The sequence below is a fragment of the Clinocottus analis genome, unplaced genomic scaffold (genome assembly GCF_023055335.1).
Source record: "Clinocottus analis isolate CAN_PGR_092001 unplaced genomic scaffold, fCliAna1.0.p SCAF_34, whole genome shotgun sequence".
NCBI lineage: Eukaryota > Metazoa > Chordata > Actinopteri > Perciformes > Cottidae > Clinocottus > Clinocottus analis.
This window is the reverse complement of record NW_027176087.1, coordinates 1541756-1568684: the sequence shown is the minus strand read 5'-3', so window position 1 is coordinate 1568684 and position 26929 is coordinate 1541756. Positions and strand designations below refer to the sequence as shown.

Genomic DNA, 26929 nt, shown 5'->3' with positions numbered 1-26929 from the left:
TGCAGCGATTAATTGAACAGTTGATTCTTGCTGTGTACGTATATACATGCATATTAAACTGCCTGTAGTCTCTACTGTTGCTAACTTAACCAGGTGTATTTATTCATATTTATTACTTTATGTTCTTCTAACGTTACTCTGCGATGTGTTTGCATCATATAAGACTGTAAATGAGAATTAAAAGACCATAAATAATAATACATATTACTGGCTTTTATTTTGACATGAAAATAATCGTCTCTCTTTTCTCGTTTTTGGTTTCAGACGCCAAAAACGAGAAAACGGAAGTAGTTTTCCGTTTTCCCGTTTTTGGTTTGAAACGGAAAACGAAGAAACGGCCGTTTTTCCGTATTTCCGTATTCTCGAATGAACGATAAAACAAATGAACAAAACGTACACGGACCGGAAACGAAGAGCTTTCCTCTCTCTGCTCCGTGGATAGAAAGGATTTCAGCTGGAGGACTTGTTCAGGTAAGAAGGACACGCACAGGAAGGACGTTTATCATTTTATAATGCTAATTTATTAGTCCGAATACTAATATTAATGTATTCTCGATAACCGTAATAATATTCAAATGAGAATGTAATAGTAATAATTAAAAAACACATTCAAATGTGTATATATATATATATATATATATATATATATATATATATATATATATATATATATATATATATATACATACATACATACATACATACATACATACATACACAGTTTCCTCTGCTTTGGACGCCATCTTGTTTTTTTGTGATTATTGTTTCCATGGGGATGGAATGCCCCGCCCACTTTGGCTTCAAAGGCACAACTCTTTCCTAAACTCCTTTGTACAACTGCTCCAAGCAATTCCTGACTCTTCGCTCATGCTTGCATGCAGTACGACAGGATCTACGTCTGAGAACACAAAAAGCAGATTTATTTTACTTTTCAAGACCAGCAAAGTGTTTCACTGCGAAGTCATTATTAATAGACCACGATCATCTTCATAAAGACGCCCCACAATCGTCTTTAAGAGGCGCGCCACAAGTATCTTTACGACATTTATATTGATATTTCCCCATCTTTGCTTCAAATGTATCAAGGGGATACCCAGAGACACGAGGCTCAGCCTCAAGATGGTCCAAAAAAAGAGGCACAGGTTGAAGTAAAAGAAATTTCTGCTCAAAATGAGATGAAGGATCTCAGGGCGCCGATCCCGGAGAAGGAAAAAGCAATCCTGGATCTTACCGAGAAGCTCAATCTTGAGATCAAGCTGCGGTCCGAGAGCGAGTCCAACGCAAAGGTTCTTTATTCAGAGAGGGAACATCTAAAGAACAAGGTTGAGGGCCTCGCCATCAACCTGGAAACTCAGACCAAGCTGGTCCGCGACAGCGGCGAGGCCTGGCACCTCCGATTCTCCGCTCTGGAGGAGAGCAACGAGAAAGAAAAGGCGTCTGGATGGAATCTCAGGGCGACGATCCAGGAGAAGGAAGAAGCAATACTGGATCTTACCGAGAAGCTAAATCTTGAGATCAAGCTGCGGTCCAAGAGCGAGTCCAACGCAAAGGTTCTTTATTCAGAGAGGGAATATCTAAAGAACAAGGTTGAGGGCCTCGCTATCAACCTGGAAGCTCAGACCAAGCTGGGCTGCGACAGCGGCGAGGCGTGGCAGTCCCGATTTTCCGCTCTGGAGGAGGAGAGCTACAATAAAGAAAAGGCGTCTGAATCGCATTTCAGGGCGACGATCCAGGAGAAGGAAGAAGCAATCCTGGATCTTACCGAGAAGCTAAATCTTGAGATCAAGCTGCGGTCCGAGAGCGAGTCCAACGCAAAGGCTCTTTATTCAGAGAGAGAATATCTAGAGGACGAGGTCAAGAGCCTCACCAACAACCTGGAAGTTCAGACCAATCTGGCCCGCTACTACGACAACGCCTGGCAGTCCCGATTTTCCGCTCTGGAGGAGGAGAGCCACAGTAAAGAAAAGGCATCTGAATTGAGCTTAAAGGCTCTTCTTACAGAGTGTCAAGATATGGAAAATAAGATCCAGAGCCTCTCCGAGGACTTAAAGGCTCAGACCAAGCTGGTCAGCGACAACGACAAGGCCTGGAAGGATAAAATTAGTACTCTGAAGCGGGAGCACGTGCTGAAAGAAAAGACTATCCGAACGGCTGCTCACGTGGAGCGCGAAGTTCTTTTGCAAAAGTTGAAGGAGCAGTCCTGCAAGATGCACTCGTTGCAAGTCAAATATCAGGGTGAACAAAATGACAATGAGGAAGAGTTCTGGAGGCTGAGGCGCCAGATAGTGAACCTGGAGGACATCTGCCTCAGGCAGAAGAAGAAAAACCTGGGCTTCTTTGGCCGGCGGATGGAGGACAGGGAGGTCGAGTTGGAGAGGATGAAGCGCAAGGTGCCGGCCAGGGAACCTTTCGACCCTCCTGCACCTGTCCACTGTCCTCCACCTGTCTACTGTCCTTCACCTGTCTACTGTCCTTCACCTGTCCAGTGTCCTCCGCCAGTCCAGTGTCCTCCGCCTGTCCAGTGTCCTTCACCTGTCGACCCTACTCCACCTGTCCAGTGTCCTCCGCCTGTCCAGTGTCCTTCACCTGTCGACCCTACTCCACCTGTCCACTGTCCTTCACCTGTCGACCCTACTCCACCTGTCCAGTGTCCTTCACCTGTCGACCCTACTCCACCTGTCCACTGTCCTTCACCTGTCGACCCTACTCCACCTGTCCAGTGTCCTTCACCTGTCGACCCTACTCCACCTGTCCACTGTCCTTCACCTGTCGACCCTACTCCACCTGTCCACTGTCCTTCACCTGTCGACCCTACTCCACCTGTCCAGTGTCCTTCACCTGTCGACCCTACTCCACCTGTCCAGTGTCCTTCACCTGTCGACCCTACTCCACCTGTCCAGTGTCCTCCGCCTGTCCAGTGTCCTTCACCTGTCGACCCTACTCCACCTGTCCGACCCTCCTACCTCTAGCTCCACCCCTAGTATCGCCAAGGCGCTCTGTCTTGTCCGGCTGCCGTAGCTGAGCCTGTTGCAGTAATGTGGTCCTGATGGGAGGAGCCTCCGTGATGGGAGCTCCTCCCATTAGGACCTGTGTTCATGTGTGTTCATTTGTGTGAACGTGTGTTCATATGTGTGTGTTCATGTGTGTGAACGTGTGTTCATATGTATGTGTAATTGTGTGTTCATGTGTGTGAACGTGTGTTCATGTATGTGAACGTGTGTTCATATGCGTGTTCATGTGTGTGAACGTGTGTTCATATGCGTGTTCATGTGTGTGAACGTGTGTTCATATGCGTGTTCATGTGTGTGTGTAAATGTGTGTTCATGTGTGTGAACGTGTGTTCATATGCGTGTTCATGTGTGTGTGTAAATGTGTGTTCATGTGTGTGAACGTGTGTTCATATGCGTGTTCATGTGTGTAAATGTGTGTTCATGTGTGTGAACGTGTGTTCATATGCGTGTTCATGTGTGTGTTTAAATGTGTGTTCATGTGTGTGAACGTGTGTTCATATGCGTGTTCATGTGTGTGTGTAAATGTGTGTTCATGTGTGTGAACGTGTGTTCATATGCGTGTTCATGTGTGTGTGTAAATGTGTGTTCATGTGTGTGAACGTGTGTTCATATGTGTGTTCATGTGTGTGTGTAAATGTGTGTTCATGTGTGTGAACGTGTGTTCATGTGTGTGTTCATGTGTGTGTGTAAATGTGTGTTCATGTGTGTGAACGTGTGTTCATATGTGTGTTCATATGTGTGTGTAAATGTGTGAACGTGTGTTCATATGTGTGTAAATGTGTGTTTATATGCGTGTTTGTGTGTGTTCATGTGTGTGTGTCTGTGTGTGTCTGTAAATAAACAAAAAAATCAAAACTCAATATGCTGTTTCCCGTGTGGTTTATTATTATTTAGCATTAAACAATAGTTGACATGACGATGACTATGAAGAAGAAGTTGTGTTTAAGTTGTGACTTTAACAACAAAACAATGTTCAAATGGTGTTTTAGCTTAACGAACGTTATTCTGTAATATTTATATTCTATAATACAAACAATATTGATAATTATTTCATTCTTAATAATTCTAATATTTAAATATTAGTAAACATGTTGTATATATACATATATTATATTATATATAATGTATAATATATATACATATATAATGTATAATATATACATACATATATACATGTATATATATACAAATATAATAATAATATATATATAATGAATAATATATATACATATATAATATAATATATATATATAATGTATAAATATATATATATACATATATTTATAAATATATATACATATATATACATAAATATACATATATATATATATAAATATATATACATACATATATATACATACATACATATATATATATATATAAATATATATATATATATATATACATATATACACATTTATATATATATATACATATATAATAATATATATAATGTATAATTATATATATATTATTATACATTTATATATATACGTACATACATATAAATATATATATAAATATATATATACATATATACATATGTATAAATCGATAGATACTGTCGATCTATCTCCCCCTCCCTCCCTCCCTCCCTCCCTCCCTCCATCGGTGATCACGTGCTCGTGGAGGTTTAGGCGTCGCTGCCGAAGTTCAAACTGACGCTGGTGCGACTGGAGCCGGAGCCCGGGCGGCAGCCGGAGCCGGTCTCTGCCGCGACCCGGCAGCCGTGGGGTCAAAGGAGGCCCGACGGCCTGGTGTACGTGCTGCACACATCGGAAACGACCGGGTTCCCGAAGATCGTGAGGGTGCCGCACAAGTGCATCCTCCCCAACATCCTGCACCTGAGGTGAGCGCCGCCGCCATCGGCCTCCGAGACGTCTCGCGCTCGTTTGTGTCGATGTGTGTTAGTGAACCGCTCGGCGCTCAGGTCTCTGTTCCAGATGAGCGAGGACGACGTGGTCCTCCTGGCCTCGCCCCTGACCTTCGACCCCTCGGTGGTGGACGTGTTCCTGGCCCTGTCCTCCGGCGCTCAGCTCCTTGTCATCCCGACCGCCGTCGAGAAGACGCCGAGCCGGCTGGCTGGGCTTCTGTTCAGGGTCAACCGGACCGCCGTCCTGCAGGCGAGTGACCTAGGACTAGGAACCTAGGACTAGGACTAGGATAAGTAAGATTGGACTAGTAATAGTAACATATGACGAGTAACCTTTGACTAGGAACCTATGACTAGGATTAGTAACCTAGGACTAGTAACAGTAACCTATAACGAGTAACCTATGACTTGGAACATAGGACTAGGATTAGTAACCTAAGGCAAATGAAAAAAAAGGTTAATTCATTAAATGTTGCAGCTCTAACATATAAATATAATAGAGAGTTTAAATCAATAAAAGAGTTTGGAAACTGGAAATATAGATTTAAGATTTTTTTGATCAAGTGTTTAAAAAGTGTATAAAGTTAATTGCATTTCCTCTTTTTTTTTTAAAAAAAAAAAAGCAAAACGTTTCTCTTGGCGTCAATTTTATTTATTTATTTATCAAATTTATTTATCTGGGTTTGTTTTTTCAACTTTATTTCACTTTCATGGGATGTTTATTAATGAGGAGACATTCAGACATGTTCCAGACTAAGATCTTCTTTGTTGTAAAGAGTTGTTTTAAACAATAAAAGCTCATGTTCCAGTCAGACATGATGATCCAGTGTTGTGTAATATAACGAGTCCGTTACAGAGCCACCAACTCTCACGCTTTCACCGCGTGACACTAGCTTTTTCATGTTTTCACACGCTCACACGCCACACAACCAATATCTCACAGCAAAAACCAAATCAGAGGCGCGGTCGTTACTTTTCAAACTCCCCGACGATAGATGGCGCTCTAGTTCTAGTCTTTGTCTGTTATAACCCAGCCTTACTTACGGCAAGTAAGAATTCTGATATCTCACAATCATGCTTTTGAAAGCTATAGTTAACCTACTTACTATGCCATAGTTAACTTACTATGCCATAATTGTGTGTTATAACTATGACTGCTATAATTATTATCTATTCGATTCAGTTCATATATATAACCCCAAATTACCCTTAGTGGGCTATATAATCTGTACACATACGACATCCACTATCCCGGGGCCTCACATCGGATCAGGAAAAACACAGTAAGTTGCATTGAAGAGAAATTAATTTGTCCAGAAGGAGAGAGAGAAGAGGAAAAATGAGCTCCGTGTATCCTTTGTCCCAGAGCACACTGAAAGTGGAAGCTGGTTCCATAGAAGAGGAGCTATAACTGAAGGCTCTGGCTCCCATCTTACTTTTTAAGACTCTAGAAATCACAAGTAGCTCTGCCTTCAATGAACACAGCTCTCTAGTGGGGTAATATGGTACTATAAGGTCTCTAGTGGGGTAATATGGTACTATAATCTCTCTAGTGAGGTATTATGGTATACTATAAGCTCTCTAGTGGGGTAATATGGTACTATGAGCACTCTAGTGGGGTAATATGGTAGTATAAGCTCTTTAGTGGGCTAGTTTGGTACAAACTCACTAGTGGGGTAATATTGTACTACAAACTCTATAGTGGGGTAATATTGTACTACAAACTCTATAGTGGGGTAATTTGGTACTATAAGATCTCTAGTGGGGTAATTTGATACTATAAGATATCTAGTGGGGTAATGTGGTACAGGCTCTCTTGTGGGGTAATAGTACTATAAGATGCATCACCAATTAAGGCTCTGTAGGTGAGGTGAAGGATTTAAAATGTGATTCTGGATTTTCGAGAAGCTAATATAATGTGATCTCTTTTCTTAGTTTTTGTTAAGCTGCAGCATTCTACCAATCAAATGAAGACATTTAAGAGACATATTAGAGCAGCCTGATAATAAGGAATTGCAGAAGTAACAAATGCATGAACTCTTGTGGGAGTTAAAGGAAAAGAGAACTCACAGATTATTTATGGTGCTGGATGCCAGGTCATACAGAAACTATATCATTAGATAATTGATTTCTAATCGTTTCTGGGCCTATTAAAATAATATCATAACATAAATAAAATAACTTCAGTTTGACATCAGATTCTAATACAAACCAGATTCTAAACAGTATCAAATACTTAGTTTTGTAACAGAATTATAGATTTAATTATGGAATTTTGTAAAGGAATACAATAACAAAAATGTTTTCATAATTTAAAGACAAAACATAATTATATAGGAATTGAATAGATCAACGTTTTCTAAATGAATAACATAATGAAATAATGACCATTTTACTTTTTTAATCAATTGTCTTTTTATATTGTATCCATTATGTGCAAAATAAGGTGCAGACTGAGCAAATTTTGAAGACCTTGCCCAAATTTTTTCTGTACTAAACCCTATATAACTATATTGTGGTTCACTTTATCAACGTCAGCCTTTGCAGAGAGAATGTTCACATATTGTCCTATGATTTTGATTAGAGTTGGACCTTAACAGCTGCATTTTTTTTAAAAATAATTAATTATTTTGAAAGTGCTTTTTTTAGGTGGACCTGAAACCGTTTTGTTTTTGCAGTATGTCATCTTCATTTATTTGTAACCAGTAACACATGTACTGATATTTACACATCTGAACAAAATCTCACATGCGTAGTCATTTATTATAACACCAAAATAATTCAAATAGCCCTGGTAGCAGAGATATACACTTTTTAGTTTGGGTATACAATTTTTGAGCAGAGGCCTTTAGGCCTCTGCTCAAAAATTCAAAAGGTTTTCAAAAGGTTTAATAAAACCAACCCTAATTCTTTGGTGATTGTATCACTCTTTATCTTCCATTCAGAGCTATTTGAACTACATGTTCAAGCTCTGACAAGAAGACTCTCTTTTCGCTGAAGGTAATTTAAGAACCACCCAGACAGGCTTTTCTCTCTAACTGTTGGGGATAGAGGCGTTCTCAGCTGATTAGATAAGTCCATCCTTCCCGTCTTACAATCCACACACAGGAGGAGTGTGTTCAAGTGAACTACATGCACACACTTCTTTGTCAGCAACTATAGATATTATAACTGGAATATTTCACATCAGGATTTTCTTTTTAAACATCTGATTTGGTCTTCATCCGTCTGCAGATATGACAATCAGAACAGTCCGTCCGAACCGAGGGCAACATTTCCATCCTCGCACACACTGCTTAAAAAAGGTGGGTGGATATCATCATCATCATGACCATCATCATCATTATCATGCTCATTATTGGTTTTATTTAGTATTTCATTTGTACGATTGTGTCCTCATTGTAATCAGAAATGTATCACTTTTATACATTACAGATATTGTATTTGTTTAAGATATTCTTGAAGTTGAGTTCAACTTAACATTTCTGGATTAAACTGAAGTTTGTTTTTATTGCATCTATATATATATATATATATATATATATATATATATATATATATATATATATATATATATATATATATATATATATATATATATATATATGTGTAGCACAGACACCAGACACTCTGGAAAAAACAAGCAAGAACAAAAAACATTTGCATGAGAATTAAACATGATTTGTTGGCCTACAGCAGAGCTGTGGCTTTTCTAGATCATCTATAATTCCATGTTAAAGCCAATTAGCTGCTCTGCTGCCAGGTGTCACTGCAGTTGACTATAATGTACAGTTCAACACCTGACTCACATGGTATGCTCCCTAATTTTAACTTCAAACTCACTGAGGCAAAAGAAGTATATTTGATTACAATAAGAAAGGGAGAAGACAAATGCAGAGCACTGCAAATTACATGTAAAATAAAAGATGAAAATTGTATTTTGTCCATTCCCTATACTGATTGAACCGCATTAAATTTGAGATGGTAAAATCTTAATCTTCAAAGTAGCTTGTAATCATTTGTGTTAAATAAATAAACTAGACGTATAAAAGTATAGAAGTATAGAAGTATAAATAAGCTAACATGTAAATACTTAATAAAGTGCCTCAGAGTGCCTCTTGGAGTTTTGGAATGATGTTTTACAATATGAAAGCATCCTTCTTCATAAATAAAAACTGCTCCACAAACCCAATCATTCACATGCAAGTACTTTGCATTAGCAATTTACGTTCACTGACAACATTGCCAGTAGTACTGTACAGGCACAGGTGTGGCGGATGAGGTGGTGGACGGATGTGTGTACAATAGTAAGTGTCTGCAAGTGTCTGACAAACTTTCAACTAAAAGAGAGAGCTCAGATGCACACAGTTTAACTCAGTTGAACTTAGATGCACACAGTTTGAACCTGGGCATTTTATTGGCTCTCTCAGTCCAGCCCTCGTGGGGTCAATCAAAAAAGAAAAAGAAATAAATAAGATGCACGGCATGAATGCAATTCAACGGTACTGCTTTTACTTTAAAGGCGTTTGACAGGCAGTGTTGCTAATGATGTGCTAGTGATAGCACGTATTGTTAGGCAGTTTCTGTCCTCAACAAGCAGCGGGTGCTGCCGCGAGCCCCTGTGCCTCACAAAGCGCTCACAGGCGGTCAGTCTTACATCAGCTTCATGCTGCAGTCCCCGCGTCCAGATTCAAAATTAATGATGATACTGATGTTAGTTCTCTTTGGATCTACCTACAGATGAGAACAAAAATTCTCAGTGATAAAGTTCAACAGATCTAGATCAGCTGTCCTTCACATCTCCACCTCATTCAACCAGACTTCAGTGCACTTGTTCAAGACAACACAGACTGTACTTATCTCACTAAATAAGAAAAACTGGACAACATCAAAAGCGCTTATTGCTTTTGTATAAAGTTAATCAATTGTTGGTCTTTAACGTACATCTTTAAGGTAAGCAACAAACTGAACATGGACAAAAGAAGGAGTGGCTTGTCCCTAACAGGGACCCTTACTACTGAACAAACTATTTATGTTGTTGCCTGATAAAAGACAAATGTTTCTTCTGTTAGCTGTTCAAAAAAAAGAAAACTGATTCATATACTGTTGTTAACTTGCTGTTGCTCTGAGAGAGCCTGTTATATTGTTCTCATGATATTAAAATAAAAGCGCACAATATACTAGTTTTTACTTCATTATTTAATTTGGCACATAATGCGATTGATCAGTTCAATTTGTTCAACTTTGCCCAGCCCTAGTAAAAAGTAATTACAAATAAGGCAATGGTAAACGTTTTATGTCTTGATTTAAAAGACACATATTTGGGGCAAACTTACAGTGTTCTTAAAGTGCATAAAAACCTCAGCTTCTGGTTCAGATCCTGGGGACGGGGAGCAAACCTGTTTCAGGTAATCAGTGTTCTTTGGCTTGAAACGCACAGCCCTCAAACCATCCTGGGCTTTGTAAATCAATTCTTTGATGTGCAGGAAGCCATTGCTTCCTGCACAAAGCTCTAAGATTTGGGATGATGTTATACTTCCTTATTTTTTAGTGCTGGATTTGGGGAGCAGTGATTAGTTTAGTTAGATACATTTCTGACCAATCGCTGATTTGTTCATTGCTCTTATTCAGTGACAGCGATGGTCCATAATCATCTAGGTTTATTGGTATGTAAATCTGCGTGCCGTCCACATAATTAAGGATTAGGAATAAGGATGTATTGTTAATTTGCAAGATGCGAGCTAGTTGGAGTATATCAATGTTGAATATAAGCGTCTTTGTGTATCGTGAAAAGAGCTGTATAAGTTGAAACTATTATTATTATTCTTATCATTATTATTATTATTAATATTATCATTATTATTATTATAAGTGGACCAAAAATGGAACCTTGGGGAACTCCATATATCATTGCTGTCGTTCAGGTTTGAAATCACCAATAGTAACAGTAATTGAGCAGCTTGCCCTTCAATCAGATGACCCGGGGTTCAATACCAGGCTCCGCTCGTCCATGTCGATGTGTCCTTGGCAAGATACTAAACCCCAAATTGATCCTGCAGGTGTGGAAATGTGTTTGTAAATGTTGGTTAGTTCTGAACAGGTGCCACCTTGCATGTATAGCTCTGTGTGAACAAGTGAATAATGAGCACTGTTGAAGCACTTTCAGTTGGCAGAAGACTAGAAAAGCGCTATACAAATACAGTCCATTTACCGTGTTTGTCTGGTAGCTCATGCTAATCATTTCCTGAATGGACCATGGACATCTTTTTACTTTCAGCTAGAGGCCATTGTGGTGGAGATGCAGGATCCAAAAAGTGGGGTCAAGGTCTCGGAGCAGAAACTCAACGTCACCACCATCCCACATGTCATCACTGGTGAGATAAGTTACAAACATTCACAAAGCTTGAGCAGGTTCCTAAGGCTCTGAAAATATAAAATAGTTTGAAGTTAATTTCTAATATATTTTTAAATAAAAATATTTGTCAAGTAATGATAGAATATATAGTATTACAATTTGCACGCCATATAGGGCGTTACAGCAAAATCCTGGCATGTATCTCAAAAGCAAGCTGTTGTTAAATATTTGTAATAATAATATTGATGATGCGGAGAAGAGTATTACCTGTCTGTACAGAGCTTCTTTAGCCTCCTTTAGTGTATAGTTTTGGTTTTCCAGCACCTAAACTCAAATAGCCGACACCAGCAAACAGTCTAATCAAGTCAATTGAATTCATACACTCCAGCCAAATATCACACATTTGCCTTAGGGGTCTGAGTATAGCATGCCTCACAATCCGTCTAAGACACTCTTCTTTAGTCTTGAAAATGCAACCAAAAGAAAAAGGTCAACAGGGGAAGGAAATGGATGAAGGGTTTATGTTTTAGAATGTTAGGCACAATAGTGATTAATTCCTGCATTACAAATATATATTCTTTGTTCTTTTGTTTTTTAATGTCAAAATGTTATGTTTTGATACATATTTGAATTACAGAATACTTTTATTCTATGCTTATTTACTATGGTCTTTTTTTTTATCAAGCTGTATTTGCTTGGAAGTTTACTTGTGACTTCACCTGATTCAAAATGCCACAAGAATAAAAAAGAACAAATAATGAATGAAAAAAAGAAGATAAATCTTCCAATGTTGCGTCCCTGGTCCCATTGGATTGGATGGTTTGTTATTTTTGAACTTCAATGGCCTAATTTACTGAACCCTTCTTTCTATCATTTCCTTGAAAGAAGACTGAAGATGGTTGAGCAGAACTGCAATAGATTCACAACACTTTGTCATCATTTTAAGCACATACCGGTAATGGCAGGCTGCTTTGCTGTCTAAGCTGCTAACACAGGCTAAATAAGGCGGCCCACAATTGGATGAGATCTGAACAGTGCTTTCGGGCCAAAGTGGCTTTTTAATCCATTCAAAGAAGAGCGAGGGAATGGACAGCTTGAATACATGTGATAAACCCCCCAGGTGAACGGAAGTAGTGTTGAAGTGCAAGCACCTGCTGTGAATAACAGTTGACACAATTAATGGCTGGTGCAGAAGCCACGGAGTGTGATTCCTCTCAAATGATTGTTACATTAATTTGTGTTGTCATCATGTGTCCTGGCTGATGCTGCCTGTTATTTTGTCCATCATCCCTACAGTTTTCTGTGGATGTTATGTCATGATAGTCACTTTGTTTGGAAACACATTATTGAGCTTAAATGACTCAGAGTCTCACATCATTATTGAATCATTTCACACACAACAAATACAATAATATTGCATGTAAAGTTTTTAGAAAATACAAAGTAACCCCCAAAAGGTTTTTTTGTTATTTTATTTTTTTTAATTGCAAAAGAAGAAGAAAATCTTTAGAGAGAGAAAGAGATCTTTTCAAACTTATATCATTCGATATTACCAAACCTAAATTATTCAGCACATTAATCATTAATTCCATTCCCCATGTTGTAGTCAATGGAACATGGCTGTGTACGCTGTGGGCAGCTGTCATGTTTTCTGAATTAGCTTTGTCCTTCTCATGCTCAAAATGCATATCTGAATATTTTTTTAATTTCAAGCACATGTTAATTAATTGTCAGAGTTACTATCATTAGAAGAACCATCTCATATCAAATGTTCTGGAACATAACATGGAATCTTTAGGGTGTCACACATTTTTAGCTGGTATATCTCATCAACATATTCAATTGATCGCCAAAAACGTTCCTCAGACAATTTATTGTAATGTCGGTGATCCTCTTTCTTTTCATCTAGCACCAGGTCAACATTTTAATGTGTCCAATATTGTGGTTTTTGAGCACATAGGACACATTCCTATCAGTCTCAGCTTGAGCTTTAGTTTAGTGCTAATTAGCTAATGTTAGCATGCTAACATGCTAAGGGCAGGTGGTTAGTGTTAGTGTTGTGAGCATGAAAGCGTACTTATTAGCATTTATTAAGTACATCTTAATAGCGTTAAAATACTGTCAATGTCAATTCAACAGTATGTTGTGAGATAGCATAAAATATGCACAACAGTTGCATATTATAATTGCAATTATAAGAATAATTTCAATAATTTCATATTGATATTATTTTTAATTAAAATATAAAGACACAACCAGGAAACAGAATAGTTACTTATAGTCAGATGGCTCTCCCTGGTAGCATTTTGTAGTTTTGACTGTATTAAAAAAAATTGTACTCACGGATAAATGCATTTATTGAAAGTCAATTTTGATAAAAGCGTCAGCTAAATGATATGTAATGTAGTTACTGTGCAGTGTTTCAGCTCTTTTCTGTTTCCACAGGGAAGGACATCTTTGCATGGATCACCAACAAGATGAAGACCACTCCAGAAGGTACAACATGGTACAAATCACAGATTTATTGCTAACATAAAACAAAACATATTCCCATCTTTTTTACCCGTCTGTGTTCCAGAGGTTCAGGCCTTTGGCACCATGTTAGTGGCCTACGGCTACATCTACCCCTTGCAGAACCACAAGAAGCTGGTGATGTGCAACGATACCAGCCTCTACCGCTTCCAGGTAAAACAAAATCCTTGTTACTTCTTTGCTGCCCATTGAATCATTGTTGCACTTTAACATCACAGGAAAACAGGATTTATTTAGATTTTTCTTCACTAAAAACAAAGACTCACTAATTGTGTCAAACAACCAAAATCACTTGTTCCTGCACACATCAACATAGTGAGCTCATAGAAGATATAGACTAGAAGGAGATTTTGGAGCGTGTGTGTGACGTGTTTCCTGTAAAAACATGTTTAGACAGAAAATAATCCTAAATAACATAACTAAGAAGACGCAGGATTCAAATGTTTAAACCTATATGATATTGTTAGTGAAAGGATCAGCCTATTTGAGTGGATTTTTAACTTGATTTTATGGCAATTATTTGTAAGTACTTTGTACACAACATTATGACAGTGTTTTAGTCGAACAAGAGCAGGAGGCAGGGAATTTGCTGGATATTAGTTTTAATTTATAACTTTATATCCCATCTATCAGGACTTCACATCATCAGCTCTTATCCTTTATTCAACCAACAAATCAGTTTGAGGGTGTTGAGAGATTAACCGGCAGGAGACGGTCCTAAGCAAGTTAGTAGATAGAGATGTTTTAATTGATCTCTGATTTTTCATAAAACTGTGTGAACTGACAATTTGAAAAGACAGTGTAGAATCCCTCAGTTTCACATAAAAGTAATAATTTAGAAAAATAATTTGGACATGGATTATTCTGAAATGGCCAATTCTGCATAATGAGTTGTATTATTGATTGTAATGCATTATGTGTAAACATCACTTGGTTAAGTCTGGGACTGATTTCTTCACTGTTGGATTGTTGAATCCGTGATAATACACCACAATGTATAACTTAATTACATTTTGGTTGAATAATAATAAGAAAGTTACAAAAGCTGTCAGACGAATGTAGTGAAGTGACAAATACAATGTAGAATAGAGTAGCATGAAATGTAAAGAATCAAGTACAAACCTTCAAATACTGGCTGGGATTATTACCATAATCAGAATAAAACCATAGAATAAAAGTGTAAACTGATTATTAGGGCTAGCAGAGACTTACAATAGAGCACTTTCAACATGAGTATGTTCAGTTTAAGCTTGGAAGGTAACTAACTACAAGACTAAACTTTAGCTACCGTGAGGTAGATAGCTAGCGTGAGCGGATCATAGGTGTATCAAGAAAAGAGGAAGACCCCTACTACTCTAGTTTTAGTTTGCATTAAAAAGCTAATGTCCATCAACAGCTGACAACAGGTGCGTCAACATGGTTGATTCAAGGCACCCTTCAGCATAAATAAAAAAATTGGGTCCAGTATTAGTCAGTCATCATAGTAAAGAAAAGATACGGGCGCTGGTATACTGTCGAAGTAAAGTGAACGCACCCACAACAAGGCAAGGATAATTTCATTGGTTAATATAACACCTGGAATTCCATTGGTTGGGGAATTTTGAAGGTTGCTGATCTGCTCCACTCTAGTATTGACCATAGGAGACAGCTGGTGATTAAGCCATCATTGGTACTCATCTACTAAGCATCGGTGATATTTGTGACTAGTGGTGCCTCCAATGAGCTTCCAAAGGATATTAGACAAAACTGACCCAAAAGAGATAAAAAGCCATCAGCAGTCATGTGGAAGAATGAGAGGCTGCTGATAGACTGATACTGTCTTTGTGATCCAAACCTTTTCAGACCCCGTACTTCTGGCCAACACAGAAATGGGTTGCAGAGGACTCTGACTATGGTGGGTACAGTATGTCATTGGGTGGGGCTTCTGATTAGAATGAGGAAATCAGGAGCTTCAGTGATTTCTTAGGTTGGAGGTTAGTGTGGAGTCACAATGCACATGGCTAAGACCTACTGGCATTGATGTAGAAGTAGCAACTTTTTTAATTAAAATTCAAAAGAATACTCAACATATGTGGATGTGGAGTATCCTTCAGCTCAACAAGACAAGTGTGAGGTGCTGAAATAAGAAGTCTAAGCTAGTCTTTCAGATAACAAAGTCTATTTTAACAGATCTAGGTTGTTTCTTATTTCTGCAGCCATGCTTAACATAACCTATTTGTGTCCTGAAACTGATACCGGTATTCTCTGAGTATTGGTATGATATTGCAAACAAGCCAATCTCCTCACTTTATACAACTGTTTATACTTTTGTAAGATGAGTGATTAGTAATGACTTAGTTTTTTTTTTTGACTGCAGCCATTTACCTGGCAAAGAGGAACATCCGCAAGAAAGGCATGCTAGAACCCTACGAACAGGTTTGTGTTAAGGCTCTAATGGTTGTGTCTGTCTCAAATGTGCTGCTTTCCGTCTATATAAAGCCAAAGGAAGTAAAGCCAAAGGCTTTGTGCTAAAGAGTTGATTTGTTTTCTACTGACACATAGTGGCTCTGGATGCGGCAACAAGCATTTAGCCATTAATTCTCTGATTTTTGAATTTCCTCCCAGCTCTGTGTTTATAGTTTAATAATCTGCAGAGAAATGTGGGACATTATGAGCATTATTGGACCTCTAGTCTTTAGTCTTTACTGTTATTTTGGGTGTATGCTATTATGTTTGCTCAGATGAGTTCATGAGTTGTGTTTTATCCTCAGCACAATGGAAATGTGGTCTTAAAAGAGGAAGTTATCTTATCTTTTTATTTTTTTATTTGATTATAGAAAATGCAGAACAGACCAAATCAAAATTCTTATCTCTTTATTATTTTATTCAATGTCATGATTTCAAGTATTTTAAAAGTTATTGGTTCATTGTAAATTATACATTTTGGACAATTAAAAAACATCTCATTGTCCCTAGTAGACTATAGTAAGCCAAATGACTCAATGTAATTAAGTCCAGTGATTGGGGAGAGCTGAGAGAGACAGATTCAAAGCATCAGAGGTTGAGATATGCTGCATGAGTCAGTCTCCATGTTAGATTCTGCATTTCCCATAATGCAAATATTAATTATATACCTCCCTCAACACCCAACTCTGTGGTCTGTTTTGTACACTCCTTGTTACATTTGCAATTGTTTTATACAAACAATTTAATTTAGAGTTCAATTAATCTAAGCTGCATGTCTTTGGACTGTGGGAGGAAGTCGGGGAACGAGTATAAATATATATATATATATATATATATATATATATATATATATATATATATATATATAATTAAATATATATATATATGTATATATATATATATATATATATATATATATATATATGTATATATATATATATATATAAATGGATTATCTGTGCAGACTGCTTATCTTCATGTGTAAAGTTGTTGATGCAATTCACATCAATATTTATTTCATGTTGACTCAACATAACATTTAAAGGATCCTTGTTTCTACTGGAACCTAGTCTCACTCATCTCCTTTAGTCCTTATTCTTACTGTCACATTATGTCAGTCTCCATGTACAGATGATCAGTAATTGATTCTACTCCATGTTTGTGTTTTAAACAGGCACGTTACAACCACTTCCATGATTGGCTGAACCACAAGTGGGACTTCATCGTGATGCAGGCCACTGAGCAGTACAAGTAGGTGAAACCATTACAGCTTCGACTCTTTCTGGGGGGACTTTCAATTTACTTGACAGTGAAGTAGGACACTGTCCGGCAGTTCAACTTTTAAATGAAAGATATTTGTGTATTCAATGATTCTGTATCAATGAGGATCAAGATTTATTTTTTCTATAACATGTTCGAGAGACTCTTTCAGCTGAATGTGCATAGATACCTGCAGGTTTTGGCATTTCACTGGTTAATAACACCACCACAACTCCAGACAGATGTATACGGGATCAGGTGTCGTATCAGGCTTGTTTTAAAAAAAATAATAATCTTTTCTTGATATTGGGATGTACACATACACATATGGACTTGTATCCAGGTCATTTCTTGAATACCTTGTCTCATTCACTGAGCAGAGGGTTTGCAGTGGAGATGTCTATGTGCGTTAGTAAAAAGTAGAAGATCACTGAGATCTCTTCTACCTGTTCCATGTCGTCTTCACTAATAAAAGCTTCAGCAGCACTACAGACAGTCCATGCTGACCAGTCAGAGTTCTTATCTCATATCCACCGAAGCCCTACGTGGCATTACATTTTGAGGAGGCCCACGTTAGCCAGTGTTGCCGACATGTGTAGCTCATCAGTATCTTCTAAGTACAAGACCAAAAAGGTTCAGAGATATTCTAAAACATTTTCAATACCAGTACCACTGCAGCAATAGTTCATACTATTACCTCATTTACTGAACACACACAAGAGAACAGAATTAAACTGGCAAAGTCAATATGTTAAAAAACAATATTATAAATCTGACAAAACATTTGTTGCAAACTTTCAGGACTTTGGGGTTTTTGAAACTCTGTGCTGTGTACACATATATGTACAACCCAGTGGCGGGCCGTCAGAGCCCGCTCAGCCTTCTCTGCTGGCCTGAACAGAATTACAAAGTTATAGCTATTTTATAATTGTATTTCAAAAATACACTACATGTATTGTAATATTTTTTCCCTATTAGCTAGTTTCCTCATTGCACAGCTGCTGTGTTCCTCAGTTGCTCTGCTTCCAGCCTGCTGGGCGGCGCGGCTACTGGTTAAGACGGCTCATCAAAGCACATTTCACCTCTGTTTCTCTATGGAATCGAGAGTGGGTTAAACTATATGGCAAGGCCTTCTAGCATTATGGCCCTGTGTTTTGGCAAAGGGCCGAGCGTGACCATTCACGTGTGCTGTGATTGGTCAGTGGTGTTGCAGCAGTAGGTGGCGGTAATGCACCTTTTGTTGAATTCCATCCACCCCAAAAAGAAAAAGAAGCTTCAAGCTAGAAGCTACAACCTATAACCTAGAATGTACCTAACTAACTGACTTGCTGGTGAATTTACTGATAACAGCTTTCCCACAGAGTGTTACTGGCATGTGGTGAGTGAGTGAACTGCTGGTTGTGTTACGGTTTTTATACGTGGCTCTGCACTGTTGTGGGGGGGCAAAGAGACCAGCTGATCGACTCCTCTGACGGTGATCTCATGTATAGAAGAGGCCTACGAGCCCACCACTGGTACCACCTAGCCTGATATGGAGACGAGTAGAGTCAGTTCAACTGACAAACAACACATTTTTACATCTCAATAAATGAGTTCCTCTTGACACTTTCCACTTCTCTTTCTTTGTGTTTGTGTGTGTGTGTGTGTGTGTGTGTGTGGGGGTGTGTGGGTGTGGGTGTGTGTGTGTGTGTGGGTGTGGGTGTGTGTGGGTGTGTGTTAGGGCTGGTAAGGAGAGGAAGAAGCCGGATCGTGTGGTTTTTGACTGCCAGGAGAGGGCATATTGGATAGTCAACAGGCCCCCGGTCAGTGAGAGTGTCTCTGTGTGAATATTTCATAATCCAAATAAATGAACAATAACTACATCTACTGTAGCAGCAGAAATATCTTATTATCATATGTCCTGTACATTCCTCATGAACCTGTCCTGTGCATGTCCAGTCTCGTACTCACAGCGCTATGGAGTGTGGTCCAGAACGTCTTATTGATCCCTCCGCAGATGAGGTAACAGGTCAGTACACTCACACACGCACAGACACACACACACACACACACACACGAGTACGCACGCATGCACGCACACACACACAAACACACACACACACACACACACACACACACACACACGCACACACAGTGACAGAGGGATTGAGGTCAGCTGGTCTTTTAAGAAACTTACTGGAGCTTAACATGGAGAGTGATGCTGCTGGAAGATCTCTCGACATACACTTAGGGTCCTCTCATAATCCTCCTTCTATTCCTTTCCTTTCACACTGATTCATACATGTTTTACCACATGCACACAAAACAGGTAACACAAAAAAAGCTATGCTTTGTTATTAATGGTGGGTGAAATTAGAAGTTGATTAATTAATTGATTTGATTCACATTTAGTAGGATACATTTCTGATGAATGTGTTTTGGTTGTCATGGCAACAAGCCCTGCTCTGGTCATCATCAGCTCCATAACGAGAGGTCATTCACCCTGCAGTGTCTCGGAGAAAGAAAACCCAAACCCGATGTATTGTCAAAGTGTCAAGGCATTTCTGTATTGCTGTTTTTGTGTTGCTAAGTTGACTTAAGGTTCTTATCAAATTCTTAGAAGCTGATGTTGAAGCTTCCCCTTTCTTTCCAAGGACTTCACTTGTAACGTGCCAGGACACAGAGTAGATTGTCGATCTGTTATCTGGATGTGACACACATTGTTATCAGCTGGGCCACTAATACCTCCTCGTAGACTGCAGTGCTGTGGCAGTATTGCTACCAGTACACAAGCTCATATTTGTTTTGATTGGTTTGTACAATAAAACAGAAAAACAACATCAGGCAGAAACATGAAATAATCTATTGAGTGTTCACACTCTTGTCCTTACGAGAGAGAATAGTCAGTTCTTGTCAGACATGATCAAGAGGAATAGTTTGGCTCATCTGACAGGACCTAAACCTATGTTTGACATTCTCCTGTAAAGAGAAACTAATTCATTCGTTGCATTTCTCTCTCTCTCTCTCTCTCTCTCTCTCTCTCTCTCTCTCTCTCTCTCTCCCGCGCTCTCTCTCCCGCTCTTCCTCTCTTTTCACAGATATCCTTACAATGATGAAGATAAGAGAGTAAAGGGTTAAAAAACTGAAATAGTAAACAGTTATTTCTCAGATTGTCATTATCATGTGTAAATGACAATCTCAAACTTGTGTCCATGTAGTTTTTAGTCAGTCTTCTCTCTGCAAGAAAAAGTATTGTTGTGACTGTATTGATTAATGGCAAATCAACCAAGCTGTCATTTGGTCTAAGTCCTGCAATAATTCACATATATATTGGTAATATGGGAGAAAATGCTTAGCATTTTGACTTCCAGCCTAAAACAGGCTTTAACAAAATAAAATAAATTCAAATGCAATCCTACATTTGTTTCGACCAGGTTTTAGTTTTACTGGAATTTGTATTCCAGTACAGCCAAGATCTTACAAATACCGAGTATATTTTCTGTGAAGCTGCTGCAAATTAATTGATCTTTGCTGCAATTCACACAGAAAACTCTGCAGTATCAAGTATCTTTTATCTTGGAGGGACTGTGTTTTCTTCTTTTCCACCTATAACAGTGATGGCTGTACTTTAGTGCAGTGGTTCTCAAATGGGAGTACGTGGACCCCTGGGGCTACGTAAAGGTATTCCAGGGGGTATGTAATTTAAAATGAGCATCTCTTCAAAAATCCTTTAAAGTAGTTATTTCATAAATATTCAATACAATATAAGTTTAAATTCATAAACTGAATTTGATATATTCTATATATCAGACACTGATGGCTCATCTTTTTAACCAAAAAATGCTTTCACAGGGGGTACATCATGGAAAAAAGATTGAGAACCACTGCTTTAGTGTAACAGCATGGACACCATTAGGATGTTACCCAGTGCTTAATCCTTTATTATAGCTACCTTTAAACATTGTGCTTCTCACAGTAATATTAGCCCAACAAACGGTTCCCATGGTAATATTATTTCTTCTTGTCTCTTAGAAAATCTCCTTTGACACATACAGACGCATGGTAAGTCATCGTAATAATTAATAAGCAATGCTGTTCAAATAATATGTCCATGATAAAATGGCGAATAGATAGCACACACATTTCCTCTAAGTAATGTTGATGTTTTTGTAGCTGTAAAGTCAGCTTAGTTTCAGTGAGCTAGACCTTTTCAGAGGGTTTTTCTTTTTTGCATTATACACTGCAATCACAAAATGTGTTTTTGCTAATAAGCTAAGTTTGTCAGTAAAAAATTATTATTGTGAATCCAAAGGTTTGGCAGCATGAATGTAGATCAAGCAAAACTTTTGGACTCACAAATATAACTTTTGCTCGGAAATCTATTTTTTGGTTAATTTCCACAGCTGTGACCCCAAAGATTGTCTAATGTCTAACTGCAGATTAGAAAGTGAATAGTTGGATATTATTTGATTTAAAATCACAATTTTATGAAAAAAATAATGTATTTGTTTTTCTCTGTCATTTTAGAACATCTTCTACCAACAAGCTATCATGAGGTCAAAGGTCAAATCGAGCGTGTCCCTTGGAGCGTAAGTTATTCTGGTTTCGTATTTGGCAACCTTTCAACAGGTTAAAATCCATTTGAAAGATTTTCTTCCTCCTAAAACTCATTTTGAAATAAGATGCAGCATTTCTCATAACTTTGTGTGCTCATTATATGATTATGATATATAATATGAGTATCTTGCCGGTCTATTTACAAGAACAGGATCTTGAGATTACTCGTTAAAACTTTAGCTAAACCAGTTTGGAAACACTGACATGGATTCTATTGGTCTCATGATAGTTCTGTTTCTGCAGACTGGCCAAGTACGTCACAACCTACAAGAACCACGACCCATTCCTGGCTCCCTGTCTACCCAGCAACCCCTGGCAAACAGACAATGATGCATACTGGACTTACAACATGAGACGGTGAGGGCTGCTGCAGATACTTAACGGTATCTCAATAATAAAAAAACCTCTTCAGACAATGAGAAAGACTTTAAAATTGTGAACCTCTATTTTAGTGGGGAACCTGATTTAGCAGCTCATTTTGTTCCCTCGCAATATCTCTCCTTACCTAGTAACCACCATCACCAAGAACATCGCCATCACTATGAACTCTCTCCGCTCCAACCATGACATGTACACTTAACGCTACACAAACAGGACTGTCAGAATCATAAAAACCCCTCCACTGGGCTTTTACCCCGGCTGCTATTTAGGAAAAGGTACCGGAGCAGACTTTAGCAACGGCTTCTTCCCTTAAATTCCTTAATACCCTGCTGCCCAAAGCTCAACATAACAAGCAAAGGGCCATAGATCCGGAACTCCTTGCAACAACATATCGGTCGTATCTTGCAGAAGCCACCTGACTACTGTTCATATCAATAGCATCATAGATCCAACCACGAATGCAACTGTAGCCCGACAAATTTCTCCTTGGAGATTAAGTACTTTTCATTTCATTCAACCATGTCCAACCATGTACAGCTGTATCAATTTGTGAAAGTTTGATTGTGTAAATTACACTTCTTTTCATTTTTATTATGCTCCATAGAGATGGGTCTGAATAGTGACTGTATCATATTCCAAACATGTTATGTCTGTAAAAGTGTAATGTGGATGCGTTCTAAAGGCACAGTCCCCTGTTTGTGTCCAGAGTTGACGTTCCCACTAAGATGCGAGTCGAGCGCTGGTCATTCAGCTTGTTCGAGCTGCTGAGCGACCTGCGAGGCCGAGACGACTTCAAGGTCTTCCTCAAGAAAGAGTTCAGCGGTATGTTACAAGTCTTTACCTGAAAGTAAAGCTAAGGCAGGTAATGGCCTGCAATGTAAAGTCATCATTGTGATATTTTTGCACATCCCATGTCAGAGATGTGATATTTTTTATTTCCTGTATGCAGAATACATGAATTTGAGGTATAAAAACAAGATCTCAAGACATGAAGCTCACACATGACATGTATTTGAATGCGCCACTTTCCACTTATTTCCTATGAGACAATAAGCAAAGTACATGGACAATCTGTTGGATATGCCATCCACAACTCCAAAAAATCAGATATGAGCAGTTGTTCAGCAGTACGTACCTTAAATTCCTTGAGCAATGTTGTTAAACAAAATTATTTAACAACTCAATCTTTTTGTGGCACATCTTGGGTTTAAAAAAACAGTAATAATATAATAAATCACTGGTCAAATGTACTTGTGTGTGTGTGTGTGTGTGTGTGTGTGTGTGTGTGTGTGTGTGTGTGTGTATCCTAGGGGAGAACTTGGCTTTTTGGGAGGCAGCTGAAGAACTGAAGTGGGGCACAGCATCTTCCATGTCATCAAAGGCTGAGACCATTTTCAAGTAAGAAAAGAAAAAAAAACTCTTTATCTGTATGTGCGTGTGTGTGCGTAACATCCTGTGTCAGATACTAAGAGAATGTATTGACTGCTTTACATTATCATTGACTGCTGGCTCCTTACTCTTCTTAGAAAGCTGGTAGCAAGTGACAATAGCAGCCTCAGTATCAAAAGGTGACCTGCAAGGCTAAAAACAGGTGATATTGGTGAGAAGAGGAGTCTGCAATGAGACTAAAAGACAAAACCCACTCAGCCATAGACTGCTGCCATCTGGCAGAGATACAGAGCCAAAGACTTTAAACTTTTATCTGGCTGTGAGATTCCTTAATTCATCTTCAACCCTCTACAAAGGACATACTTGTGTTTCCTTTTCTATTATCTATAGTAGCTGATTAATAAAATAACTTTTTTAGGGCCCTTAGTACTTCCATGTTTAAGCCGTTTTATATTTCAAAACGTAGTTAGAAGACTACCCCCAATCCCAATGTCAACCAAGATGTTGAACTGGAATGTGTGTGTGTTCAGGACCTTCCTAGCCCCCGGTGCCCCCCGCTGGATCAACATTGATGGCAGGACAATGGGTCTGACAGTGAAAGGCCTGGATCATCCTCACCGCTACGTGCTGGAAGCAGCCCAGACCCACGTGTTCCTGCTCATGAAGAAGGTGTGTTCTGGGTTTCTTACCAAGTACCTAATAATGTCTATAATGAATCTTTACCAATACAGGATGAATAGCTAATGTGGGGATCTACTGAGATCTCTTGTGTAAATACATTCCAAAAAATATATTTAGGTCACTTCGAAAGCGTTTGTCCACCTACAGAACAGCATAGTTGGAGGGAACAGGGATTATATTTGGACTGGGTCTACAGAAGTTACGAGATCAGACATTGTTCCTTTAAGTCGAGGCTATGACATTTAATACATTATTCATACCTTAATCTGTGATCCAAATGGAAACGTTTCAGATGGAATGCACTCTTGTGTTGTGAAGCTGAGGTCACCCTCAGTCTTGTGTTCCCTTTTTTTATTGTTACAGGATACTTTCTTCCGTTACCTCAAGTCACCAGTGTACAAAGACAGCCAGAAAAAGGCAATCAGCCCTGATCCTCACAACTTCAGGTTGGTAGGGTTCTCTTCTATACTTCTATTGACCACACACATTCAATATGTTCCTTTTGCACCATTTTTGCAATATATGGACAAAAGGGAATTAAAAATATGTGTATGAGTGTCCTTGTTGTGTCCCCAGCTAGATAATCACTGATACAAACCTAAGGTTTCATGCCAGATTAAAACACATTATAACCTAACAGCAGTGCCGTAACAGCAGACTAACAAGGTCAGACAGGTTGATTAGAAAATGCTGACAGGTTAAACAAGAATAGTTGCAGCTGGAACTAGAGAGCTAGCTTTATAATAACATGCATGTCAATAGAATTTGCCGCTTAGAAAGACATAAATCTCCAAACAGTTGAGCTCTGTGGAGCATCAAGAATAATGTGCACGGTGCTTGTTGAAAGAAAGGTTGCTGTTGAATTTGTCATCTTTCAAAGCTTTGAGCACCACAAATGAAATTCTATTTACCTCTATTTAATTGGTGTGGAGTCAAAATGTTTACCTGTAAACCCGGACACCTGATATAAACTGTACGTCTAGATATCAGAAAATACCTTCCATAGTTTGGAGGAACTAAACCTTTAACACTTTAAGGCTGCACAGTGAACATCAGGCATTATGGCCAGGTCTAGCCCGAAAATGAATCAGAACTTGTAAATGTCTGCCCACTAACTGAAAGCTACTGAAAAACTATCCTTCCCCACATAGAAGTGTTTTTTAATCATCTTGACTACATCATGGTTCTGTTTCCACCATAGTCCCGTCCAGCTGGAGCAAAATGCTCAGAACCGAAGCCTCGGCATCCATCCCATCATCCTCTGGCAGCAGGAGGAGGAGGAGAACGCCAAGGCGGCTGCTGCCTCCGCTCCTGTCGACGTCAAGGCCATGATGAGCAAAATAGACAGGAAGAAGTAGATATGTACATGTGGTTGTGTGCTCTACATGTAATGTCTTACGCAGTACTAGGGATGAAACCATATAGAAATGCAATTAAAAATGCTCCCAATAATAAGAATGACAATGATAAGAATTTCCAATATCGGCATAATGATGAATATCGCCACGAGTTAAGCTGATAAGTGAAAAATAGAGTCTGATTTAAACAATACAGGAAGTCACAATATGGCAATTGTACTTATTTATCCATCCTTTATTGATCCACGGGGACCTTATGATTTATAATTACCTTATTTACGATTGTTTGGTTGCTTTTCACAAAAAGAAACTCATACCTTTGATGCACTTGTTTCTTAACAAAGTGGAGGTAAAGAAAGTGATTCTAGTATGTTTTATTGCCATTTTAATTTTCATGATTATTGAGATAATGTTATGAATCAAAATGTTTTTCCTGGATAATTGTGACGCGATATGTTTCAAATTGTCTCATGCTTACAAACACAGGAACCCGTTCTCCTGTTAGAAGGTATACACTCTACAGAAGAATTAGCTTTGATCTTTAGTGTTATACCAATAAATGTTGTTCTGTTTTAGCAAATTATCAAATATGAAAAATGCAGAATTCTTTATGGAAGGCTTGCTAAACAGGCCTAGGGCCCCTGCGGCCCTATGTTTGAAATGACTCTTTACTTGTTTTGTTAGAAAGTCAATCAAATGACAAAAATATACAAAACAATTACAAATATACACATTAACAACAAACACGCAGAAGCAGAAAAAACTACAGACAAAAAAAGACCTCAAATGTAATGTGTGCATTACTTCAATACAATAAATACTAACATCAGCTGTTAAAAGAAAAAACTGATGAAACTTTTACGGTAGTTATATTTTTCCATACATACTACCCGTTCTCGTAGCGTGAGGAGATGCTGAATTGGAACCAGTAAGTCAAAATGCACCCTAAATGACGACAGTACATTGACGTAAAAGAGAGCTAAATTGTCTATGGAGGCGCTGCACACAATGCAAAAATGGTTACTTTCATGGTATACAATAAATGAGA

The 26929-nt window shown here is 38.5% G+C and overlaps 1 protein-coding gene across 3 annotated transcripts; it reads left to right on the top strand.

The window, feature by feature from the left end:
• On the top strand, positions 1–26929 carry rgs9a (regulator of G protein signaling 9a). 3 transcript variants are annotated; one of them, XM_068596101.1, is made up of 20 exons: positions 1–471; positions 4649–4860; positions 4942–5134; positions 8119–8189; positions 11162–11258; positions 13685–13735; positions 13818–13924; positions 15614–15665; positions 16128–16186; positions 17391–17467; positions 19197–19278; positions 19415–19477; positions 21488–21517; positions 21983–22044; positions 22316–22429; positions 23160–23275; positions 23764–23851; positions 24373–24511; positions 24887–24969; positions 25725–26929. In XM_068596101.1, exons 4-20 carry the CDS (start codon positions 8121–8123, stop codon positions 25879–25881), a joined length of 1446 nt encoding a protein of 481 aa, XP_068452202.1. In that variant the 5' UTR covers positions 1–471; positions 4649–4860; positions 4942–5134; positions 8119–8120; the 3' UTR covers positions 25882–26929. The 3 variants fall into 3 exon arrangements, with proteins under 3 accessions (XP_068452202.1, XP_068452201.1, XP_068452203.1); XM_068596100.1 differs by having other exon boundaries at positions 4643–4860; XM_068596102.1 differs by having other exon boundaries at positions 4643–4860; positions 4942–5178.